An 11657-nucleotide genomic window follows, 5' to 3' on the forward strand; every position below is an offset into this window, starting at 1 on the left:
GCAAGGAAACAAATAAAATAACAATAAAATCCCAGCAAGGGAACAATAGTACAACAATCAAATTCCGGCAAGGGAACAATATCAAAAGCATCAACATCCCGGCAAGGGAGATAGCATTAAAAGCAACAACGTCCCAGCAAGGGAGACAATATAATAATCCTCTTCTCTTTTTCACATTTACTTCACAACTTGAGCCAATGCTCTATAAGGTTCAATTGTCAATTATACTTCCACAATTCATTTTACAACTTGAGCCAACGCTCGTCAATATTCAAATACCAATATTACTTCCACAAGTTTTGCTCAACAATAGAAATCATCGCATAAGGCATGATTAATACAAACGGAGTCACATTAATCATAGTATAAGACTCACGGGCATGCTTGACACCAACGTATAGATACTCGTCACCATGTTTATACGTCGTACTCAACAAATAACACATAGCAAATATGACACAACTCTTAATCCCTCAAGCTAAGGTTAGACCAAATACTTACCTCAAAGTTCCACGGCCAACTCAAGCCTCAAACACCGCCTTTTCCTTTAGAAGTCGCCTCTAAATAACTCGTATCTAGTCCAAATTGATTTAACAACATCAATAAATGCTAAAGAATTCATATCCAATGCTTAATTATAGGTTTTCTATCATTTTCCCCAAAAAGTCAAAAATCGACCCCAGGCCCGCTTGGTCAAAACTCGAGGTTCGGACTAAAACCCGATCACCCATTCACCCATGAGCCCGAATATGCAATTAGTTTTTAAATCCGACCCCAAAATGAGGTCTAAATTCTAATTATTCAAAAAGGCCTAACTCTACCCAAAATCCCAAATTCTACTATGGAAAAACAATATTTAGGCCTAGAAATCTAATGGGTGTTGATGGAAAATGAAGTAGATGGGTTGAGGAATACATACCTATGATTTGGTGTTGATTTTACTCTTCAAAAATCGCCTAGGTTCTGATTTTGGGGAAGGAGATGTGAGAAAATGGTTTATTCCTGTTTCTGTTACTGTTTAAAAGAGTTGGGGGACAGTGTTCATCGCGTTCGCGAGAACAATGTCGTGATCGCAAAGAGCTGCCATAAGTGGACTTATGCAATCGTAAGTCCTCCTACGCATTCGCAAAGGGTTGACCCCCCTGACCCTCGCGTTCGCGGACCAGAGTACACGTTCGCGTAGAAGAATGACCACATCCCAGACCAGCCTCCGTTTTACACTACGCGTTCGCGAGGCAAGTGTCACGTTCGCGTAGAGCAGCCCCCCAGTGCTCCGCGTTTGCGTCCCTTTCTTCGCGTTCGCATATAACAAGTTCACCCCAGTCCCAATTTCCCTTTCACAATCGCGAAGCACAGAATGTCTGTGCATCATAGACAACATTTCTGCAACTTTTCCTAAGTATAAAAACCTCCCGAGACTTATCTGAAACTCACCCGAGCCCTCGGGGCTCCAAACCAAACATGCATACTAACTCAAAAACATCATATGGACTTACTCGTGTGATCAAATCACCAAAATAACAGTTGTAACAACGAATTTAGCATCAAAATCAAAGAAGAATCTCAAGAACACTTAAGTTTCAAATATCACAACCGAGGGTTCGATTCACGTCATTTCAAGTCCGTTTCTTACCAAATTTTACAGGTTCAACTTAAATCATATATAAGACCTGTACCGGGATCCGAAACCAAAATACGGGCCCGATACCATCAAATTCAATTACATTCAAATTCTAAAAACCCTAAAATTTCAGTTAAACAATTTTCTTCAAAAATTTATTTCTCGGGTTTGGGACCTCAAAACTCAATTCCGGGCATACACCCAAGTCCCATATTTTTCTACGGACCCTCCGGGACCATCAAATTACAGGTTAGGGTCCATTTACCCAAAATATTGACCGAAGTCAACTTAAATTAAAATTTAACGTCCAAATTAACATTTTCATCACATTTCCACATAAAAGCATTCCGGATATACGCCCGGACTGCGCACGCAAATTGAGATGAGGAAAAAGGAGGCTTCTAAGGCCTCGGAACATATAATTTACTCGTAAATCGAGTGATGACCTTTTGGATCATCATAGAATATTCTAGCTTAATTGGAAGATTGAGAATATGTGACTGATTTCACTTGGTCAGATATTGCATACGCAGTAGGAGTGCTTAGAAGGATTACAAAATAGCTAGGTAATGAACATTGGCATGTCATAACAAGAGTTATGAGGTATTTACTTATTACAAAAACCTATGGCTTGTATTATAAAAAATATCATGTTGTACTCAAAGGCTTTTCTGATACAGATTGAAACACTTTATCTAGTGATTCCTGTTCTACTACAGGTTATATTTTTACTTTGGGAGGTGTTACTATTTGTTGGAAATAAAATAAAAAAAGCAATCAATAATTGCTAACTCTACCATGGAGGCTGAACTAATTGTGTTAGCTTCAGCTAGTGAGGAAGCGAATTGGTTGAGAGATTTATTATTTCAAATTCCTTATTTTGAAAAATCAATTACTCCTATTTTAATTCATTGTGATAGCACCGTTGCTATTGGTAGAGTAAAAACGCGTTAATATAACAGTAAATTCAGACCTATAAGAACAAAACATAGTACTATGAGATCATATTTGACAAGTGATACCATTAATATTGATTATGTTAAATCTTGTGATAATCTTGCAGATCCACTAACTAAGGACTTAGCAAGAGAAAGGGTTCGGAGCACATCGAGGAGGATGAGATTGAAGTCCCATAAATTCATAAGTCATATATGAGGAAACACAACCTAAGGACTAGAGATCCTATAACCAGGTTCAATGGGAATGACGAATCATATGATGGCTTGGTTTGAAATGCACTATTATATTTATTATTTTTGTCCTATGGTGTGAGTACATTTATCCTGTAATGATTTGTGAGGTTGAGTTTTATTAACTCTTAATGAAATTTGTAGCTCGTATGAGTGGGGTGTTAGAGTTAGAGGAGCGCCCTTAACATATATCACCTATGTGAGTGTGGAAGTAGGCCGATTCCTATGAGAATTAGGCTTATTCTCAAAAACACTCATAAAAATCGGGATAGCACAAGCCGTAATGTGATGGCTAATAAAGCTTATGTCAACACCTTGATTATTATGTGCAAGCAGTTATACTTTATTTCCCTAAAGCAGTCATAGATCAAGATTGAGACCACTACTGACTCTGGAGTAGAGATCGTTGTTTTACTAAGTGGAGGTTCAATGTAGAGCACACCTTTATTATGCATAATAGTCCCCCTTTAACTGATAAACTCTCTTATTTTAATATTAAAATGATTGGGGGAAAGTTGTGTTAGTGCATTTTAATATTAAAATTATAATATTAAATTATATTATTTCTTGTGAGATAATGATTATAAATTGGCAAGAAAGTGGTCATTACTTTGTGTAACTCATGAAACCACTAATGCCATAATCTATCACTAATTACCCACTAAAAATTAAATTTTGTAACCACCAACCATGTTCTACAATTTTATTATCCACTACCTTATTATTTATTTTATGGAAGGGATTTTACACCTATAAATAGTAGTGTTTCTTCCTTGTGTTTGGTATGTATGGCAGTGTGTATGAAAAAGTGAACTTGGTGTAGTGAAAAAGAGAGTTAAGAGAAGGAGAAAATCTAAGTCTCCAACTTATTCTCTACAAAAGAGAATATATTATTTTTGTTGATGGAAGGTGTTCATTCTAGTGAGACTTTGGACTCAACAAATTGTCCAGAGTTTGTTCGAGTCATACGAAGTTGTCGGGCTATTGTATCCTTGAGGGGACAAGTCAAGAGTATTACTGCCGGATTGGTGAAGAGGCTACCGCAGTAGGCTTGAATCTGCTTAAAGAGAGCGAGATATCCGCGTCTCAGCCTGAAGATATTTTATTTTCTTCATTTTATTTTTCAACTCTAATTGTATTTTCTCCAACATCATGAAATAAAGCACGAATACAACATATTGAATGGATTTGACAAGGAAAATTAAACAAACACACTACAAATAACATGTTTTATCATGCAGAAAGCAGTCATTATATTGTTGCACTTTACAAATATGTCTTAATTAATTAGCTTCCATCATCTAGTTGCTTATCAAATTCTTGCTATAGATCAAAGCAAATAAGATCAAGCGTGCAATGGCACATTTCTGAAATTGGTCATGTTTACTTGGGGAAGATGGAGTTGTTGAGGGAGAAGAGAGTACTTGATGTTAAGGCTCTCAAAGATCTTCTTCAACTCAAGGATGAGCTCTGTGATCCTGTTGCTTCTATCCCCGTAATTCTGATGGTTAATGGTATGTTGAACACATAGAGCCATTCTCATTGTGTGCACATTCTCTATTCCTTTCACTATCACTGAGTGTTTTGGATTCCAATACTTTGGCTTGCTCTCTATGTACCTATATATTTCATTAAACACAAACACATGATCATTATGTTGATTTGAGGAGTTATATAAATGAACTTGAATTATTCCGAAAAAAAAAACAAAAAGAAAAAGAAAAGGATTTGTAGTCGTCCTAGGCAATGGTGCTTCTAAACATCAGGTATCGTTTGGTTCAGTTCTGGGATTATAATTCTTGGATATCCCATGAAATAATTTAGTCCCACATTCTATATGGGATAACTAATATCATTATTTTGATAAAATATTTATACTGGTATTAGCAAATACCCACAACCAAATGCAGAATAACTATAATCCCTAATTTTATATCAGGATTAATATAACCAAACGACCACCTAATGTTTAGGAGATTTAAAATCACTCTAGTCTGGGATCGAGAAAACAAGAAGATATTAATCAGGTTAACTAATAGATAATTATCTATAAAGAGCAGGATTAGTATCCTGAAAAATAAGACAAGTTTAGAGGGGAATATAGCTAGTTTTTGTGAGTTTAGCTGAACCAATATTTCAACATTGAACATTGATATATAGGTAAAAAATCACAAAATTGCACCCAATAACCTAGTGGTCAATAAAGTAACTGAAAACTCATGAGGTTTCATGTTCAAATCTCAGGGGAGATAGAAAAATAATAGGTAATTTCTTATTATCTGCCAAAGCCTTGATAGATAAAATTACCTGATATTGATGGGTCATAGGCAGATAGGCAAGTGTCTGCCGAAAAATAAATTCTTAATTAAATAAATGAACGTGGGGTGGGCAGAAGAGTTCTTACATTTGAATGGCCTTTTTGAGGGCAATGATGGCGTCCATATAAGTGTTGGTATCAATATCAAAAGAAATGGAGTCGCACATTTCAGGGCTTCTGTAGAAGTTGCTAATCGGCTTTGTGATCAATACTGCATTGGGGTAGTAGATTTTTTCATTGTCGTAACGGAGGAAAACTGTGGTCAATATATTCATCTCTTCCACTATCAGCTGCATATAAAATTTTTAAATTAAAGCAAATTAATTGAAACGCAGAAATTGACATATGTCAATAAATTAAAATTAGTTGTAACATATTTGCGCCAAGAATCAATATTCCACTAGCTAGTGTTGCAAATATTGACATGAAAATTGTTATTGAAAATTAAGTCTAGATAGAAACACCTTCTTCACAAATCAATACCGAAAAAAATAATTTAAAAACAAAAGGAAACCAAAGGGTATTCTTTAGAAAATAAGACAGATTATTTGCTACAACATATTAAAATTATACGTGGATATTTTGAAAATTCTTTACCCTGCATGTGTCGATAGTTTTATATAAGAAGGTTAATAATTAGTGTTGAGTAATATTAAAGAACAAAGATATATACCTGAACTCCGTCGATAACACAACGATCACCAATGTCAAAAGGATGGACAACAAAGACGAAGATAATAGATTCGAAGATAGTCTTGCAAGTGTTTTGGAAGGCAAATCCGAGAAGTACAAGTTGTGAAAGAAGGAGAGCAAGGATTTGTGTGGACAAAAGTCCCATCACTAAGAGTGAAATCACAAGTATTATAAAACACACTATCCCACTTGCTAACTTGTGAAGCTGTTGCACTGCCGTCTTTGTATCGTTTAATGAATGTGCCAAGTACTTCCTCTCATAGTATGCTCGTACCTAACAATAAATCCCAAGAAAAAAAAAAGAAAAAAAAAGCCTTAAATCAAAAGATGCTAGTCTTTGAATTACAATTCATAAAGAACCTTCACATCACGTTTTAGCATGTAGGTTACTAATCCCAATTTTTATAGGTGATTACCTAGTAAATTATTTAGGTGATTTGATATGCGTGGAACTCTTTATTCTCCACCCACAGTTTATTCTCAAAAGATTATAAATGTTGTGTGTAGTATATTGTATATATAATTACCACCCAATTTCTGAAGGCAGATTTGGTGATCCTTCCGGTCTCAAGAGCTCCTTCAAAGAGTGGGAAAATGGTGTGTATCTCTACTCTATTCAGGAACCTCATTAAATCTTCCTCCTCTATGTACCTTCACAATAAAAATATAAAATTAATTCCCATATGTTGCAACTCATTAGTTATCATGCAGTCTTTTGGGTGAAAAGTGCAACTTAATTCTGATACATACATATAATTCTGTACTCCATATAATTAGTGAAGTTATAAATATATTCTGTTGGTACTTTTCTGTTTATACTTAATTAGATAGAGTAACGTTAAGAGTTGAGAGTGACCATGCAGAGATTTTGACCTTACAATTATTATATACATTCAAATAACGGCAAAGGGCTAAATATACCCCTTTACTTTCAAATATTGTTTACCTATACCCTCTGTTATACTATTGGGATATCCATACTCCTACCGTCATACTTTGGAACAAAATTACCCCTATTGTCATACTTTGAAACAAAAATACCCCTATTTTGGATGGAGTGCCACATGGCAACATCATATTAAAATGACCCATTTTTTTTATTCGATCCGTTTTTAAAAAAACCCACAACACAACCCCTATTTTCATTTTTTTCAGTTTTTTTTTTAAAATTTCAGTTTTTAAAAATCGAAAATATTTTGTTAAAAACAATTTTTTTTCTGTTTTTACAAATCCGTTTTTCCAGTTTTTACAAAACAAAATTCTTTTAAAAAACTGAAAAAAATTGTTTTCAGTTTTTAAAAAACAAAAATATTTTTTTTCTGTTTTTACAAATAAAAAATCTAGTTTATAAAAATTTGTTTTTCAGTTTTTACAAAAATAAAATCTTTAAAAAAAATGAAAAAAATGAAAAACAAACATTTTTCAAAACAAATTTGTATAAACTGATTTTTTTTGTATAAATAGAAAAAAAATATCTTCGTTTTTTAACAAAATATTTTCGTTTTTTAAAAACTGAAAACATTATTTTCAACAAAATGTTTCCGTTTTAAAAAATTATTTTTTTTTCATTTTTTCAGTTTTATAAAAGAATTTTGTTTTGTAAAAACTGGAAAAACAAATTTGTAAAAATAGAAAAAAAATTATTTTTAACAAAATATTTTCGTTTTTTAAAAACTAAAATTTTAAATAAATAAAAAAACTGGAAAAAAATGAAAATAGAGGTGGGGTTGTGGGTTTTTTTTAAAAGGATCGGGTAAAAAAAAGAAATTGGTCGTTTTAATCTGGTATTGCCACGTGGCACTCCATCCAAAATAGGGGTATTTTTGTTTCAAAGTATGATAATATGGGTATTTTTGTTCCAAAGTATGACGGTAGGGGTATGGATAGCCCAATAGTAAACGAAGGGTACAAGTAAACAATATTTGAAAGTAGAGGGGTATATTTAGCCCTTTGCCGTTCAAATAATATATACTCATTATGTTTCAATTCAGATGACACATTTCACTTATCGAAAGTTAATTTGATTAAATTTTGAAGTTAAATTAAATTAGATCAACTTAATTAAAATTTGGATATTTAAAACTACACGAAAAGTAATATAAGTTTCAATTTTCTCATGTCAATATGACAATAAAATATATTTTAAAATATTTGTCAAACTTCACATAATTTGACTTTCGATAAATGTAATACGTTATTTAAATTGAATCGGGGGAAATAGCACTTTAATAATAATAATAATAATAATAATAATAATAATAATAATATATATATATATATATATATATATATATATATGTATGTATTATTTGCCCTTCTTGATGGATATCATGTCTGAACTACAGAGACATCAAGGACAGTTGTCAACTTTCAATTCTTAGTATTTGCTGTTGGGAATTCTATTAGTCTTTCTCTCTGTTTATGTGATATATTGATTCTGTGTGGAGTCTACTTACGTGCTCAACTTGACTTTTCTATTATATTAGTAGTTGTGAACAATATAAAATAATTATTGAGAAATCAGTATATGTACTATATTGGAAATTAGTATAATATCCAAATCTCAAATAAACTGATTTTAAAAAAGTTAATCAAGGTAAGGAGTATAAAATAAGAAATTAGTGGAACTGAGCCACGCTTAAATATCAAATTAAAATGATGTCATACAAATCGGGATATATAAAGTAACATGGCATGTTTGTCAAAATTTAAATTCATTTGATAGTTAAATTTGAAGTATAACGTGATTCTCTTTTAATCAAATTAGAGTTTACCACTTATATAATACATAAATTGAGTAACGTCTTAAATTTCGTGCGCAGCTATATATATACAGAGAGAAAAGAAGTTGGATAAAAAATAACATGTGCAACTCGGACTATATGAGCATATGCATCCTCCACGTATTGTATTTACTGATTTTTTTTAATGGACGAAAAGAAAAGTATCGAGTCACAGATGACTCGCTTTGACCTTAACTAAGGTGGTCCTTCCTAGCAACAAAATTAATGGCTTTCAAATGTTGGCAGGCATGTTGAAACGGACTTTACTCCCCAACCAAGTAACAGCAAGACCCCATAAGTAGGGAATGTCTATTCAAACTTTAGTGCGTTTGGTACGACGAAAAGTATGAAAAATATGTGTTATTCGATATTTATTTTCTAGCATATTTTGGTTCAAAAAATATTTTCAAATGATCTAATTGTGAAAGAAAAAGTTTATAGTACTAATTAACCTCTAATGATTGATTGTTATTGGGTGTGTGTGTTACACAAAATCTCTAGAATACTTACTTGGCACCAGGATTGGCAACGTTCTTGAAGATCTTTCTGGCACAATTTTTAGCCTCCAATTCACTGGTAATCTCAGATTCAGTGTTTCCAAATTCATCCACACTCTTAGAAATAGTTGATAAACCAAAGAACCTTACATAATTAGCCAATCTCTTCACACTCCATGCAGATGACTTTCTTTGCATACTCAGCTTCTTTAGCTTCAATAATTTCCTCGGTTCTTTCACTTCTACCACTTTTTCATCAACTGGAGGGCCAGAAAAGGTGTGCAGGACATAGTGATGAAAAACACTTTCCTTCATACGATCAAAGTAAGTTGCAACAAAAAACGAAGAGGCTAAAACTTTGACCAAAATGATCTTAACGGGCCAAATTGTTGCACCAATAAGTAAGGCAACTAAAGCTTCACGTAATTTTGTTAACAACTTGTTTTGTTTGTTGAGTTTTGTGTTGAACATGAAAGTCAAAGCTAAAAGGACAAGACCTAACCAAACACAATTTTGGAAGCTCTTTCTAAGACCATAGACAAAATATAAGACCTTTTCACGAAGCATGAAGTTTCTCTCGATGAGAAAAACGAGGAATCTAATTACGCAACTTGAAACAAGGCGACCACTGAATATGACAAGGATCACTAAGCACCATTTCCACAAGTCAAGACCCCATAAGGGATTGTTCCTAAGAGGTGAAATTGTGAGAGCACATATTAAACAAGAGGTTGTGATTAAAAAAAAGCACCACTCAAACAAAAGTCTAAAAGGGATTTTTGTCGTCTTCTTTCTACACTTTTCTTTAGTAATCCCAAATCCTTCATCATTTTCATGTTCTTCATCACTATCTCCATCCTTTTCACAGGGCTTGAAGGACTCGAATTCGTCGTCTAAGTTGAAAGATTTTTGCTTCTTTGGAACACTATTGAACTCAAAGACTCGAGCTTTGGGCTTTGAGAAAGTGAGGCGGCGTAGTGTTTGAAATTTTGTAGGAATTCGGGTAAGTTTTGTTTCTGCCATGTAATTAGCATCATTGGTGCTCCTAGGTTGTGAATTATTGTTCTTGTGATCTTCTTCATCCATGAACAAAATCACATGATCAGAGGCTGGTTTCTCCATCTTTTTTTTTTGAAGGTACGTACTTCACTTAGTTTCATCATCGTCCTATATCCCTTATATAGAATGTGAAAGTGTCATCAAACATTACCGTGACGTTCCACTTTCCACATAAAACTAATTAGCCTAAATCATTATAATGTTTGGTTTGAATTTTGAAGAATTGCGTATAGGTGTTCGTAACACGCAGCGAAAGACAACAACAATCCTAGGCAGATCTTTTTATGTTTAAAATTTATTTACAAGTCAATAGATCAGATCTAAGACGTACCTGGTGAAGAGAGTCTCGTTTCAAAATTTCTTCGATAGTGCGAAGACTCTATGCGTATCCACACCGAGACTGATCCTTGCTGTCAACTATTTGATCAATGAAACCCGCGAACAAATTGAACAAAATATTGTGTTGAAATTTTTCACAAAAATCTCAACTCAATGTTAGAAGAACAAGAAACACTTTTCTTGCAATTGTATTTTCTCTCTTGGCTTTGTATTGCACTCTCACTTTCACAAAGTGGGTTTTCTTCTCAAGAATCAGTTGGTAAATTTTCTTCCATCACCCTTTATATAGCATCACCTATAAACCATTTTTCTATTTGGTTGAGGTAATGATTTACTTAGGGTAAAAGTTTATTCATGGAATATTTTATATGGAAATTCGTAATTCCATCTAATTGGCATCATGACTGCCGATTTCAAATCCAATTCCAATTGGAATTGAAGTATCATTTAATTTAATGTATTATATTAAAAAGGAATATCAATCACATTCTTAATGGGATTGAAACGAGCTCACAACGTTCTTTGGCAATCCAATCCTAAATTGGTTTTTCCAAGTAAGTCTTCATCATTAATATATTATATACATCCCATATAAATAAATAAATAGTAACTATATATATCACATATATATTTTGACCAAGAGATAATTTAATTTTCTATTCCAAATAGAAAACTTCAACTTGTTCACAATATTAATTATATCTTCTGTGCTAGTAAAAAATATAATTAATATTTCATTTGGACTAACTAACTAAATTTATTTGACTAATTAAATTCTTTAATTTAATTAACAAATAATAAAGTAATTAGTCCTTTAGCAAAGATCGGAACACTCGTTAGTGTGCGACCCCATAGGTTCAATACTAAACCGGTAGTAAATTGACCACATCAATATACTAATCAAGGGTGGCGTCTAGCAACACTCCTTAACGACCGGATAGCATGAAGTATACAATTTACTCTCAAGAACCAGTAGAAGAATAATGTAGTAATTCCTTCTGTCCTTATAGCTCTGGATCACCCTAGGATATGGTTCAACTGTCAAATCCTAATAGGCGACCAACTATGTGTTCACGTCAAATATAATCGACTATCGAATGACCTAAGAAACTCTTTTCTTCTTTTCATTCAATTGCCCTGGCCAAGGTCTTAATTTGG

At 33.2% G+C, this 11657-nt stretch overlaps 1 protein-coding gene across 1 annotated transcript; it reads right to left on the reverse strand.

The window, feature by feature from the left end:
• Window positions 1-4012: 4012 nt before the first annotated feature.
• Window positions 4013-10328, reverse strand: LOC107814674 (mechanosensitive ion channel protein 10). The gene is made up of 5 exons (XM_016640123.2): window positions 9115-10328; window positions 6349-6472; window positions 5802-6095; window positions 5216-5418; window positions 4013-4430 (listed from the first exon to the last, which is right to left on the reverse strand). The coding sequence occupies exons 1-5, from the start codon at window positions 10221-10223 to the stop codon at window positions 4157-4159; spliced, it is 2004 nt and encodes a 667-aa protein (XP_016495609.1). The 5' UTR covers window positions 10224-10328; the 3' UTR covers window positions 4013-4156.
• Between the last annotated feature and the right edge of the window lie 1329 nt (window positions 10329-11657).

The sequence above is a fragment of the Nicotiana tabacum genome, chromosome 1 (assembly GCF_000715075.1).
Source record: "Nicotiana tabacum cultivar K326 chromosome 1, ASM71507v2, whole genome shotgun sequence".
In the NCBI taxonomy this organism is placed as follows: Eukaryota; Viridiplantae; Streptophyta; class Magnoliopsida; order Solanales; family Solanaceae; genus Nicotiana; species Nicotiana tabacum.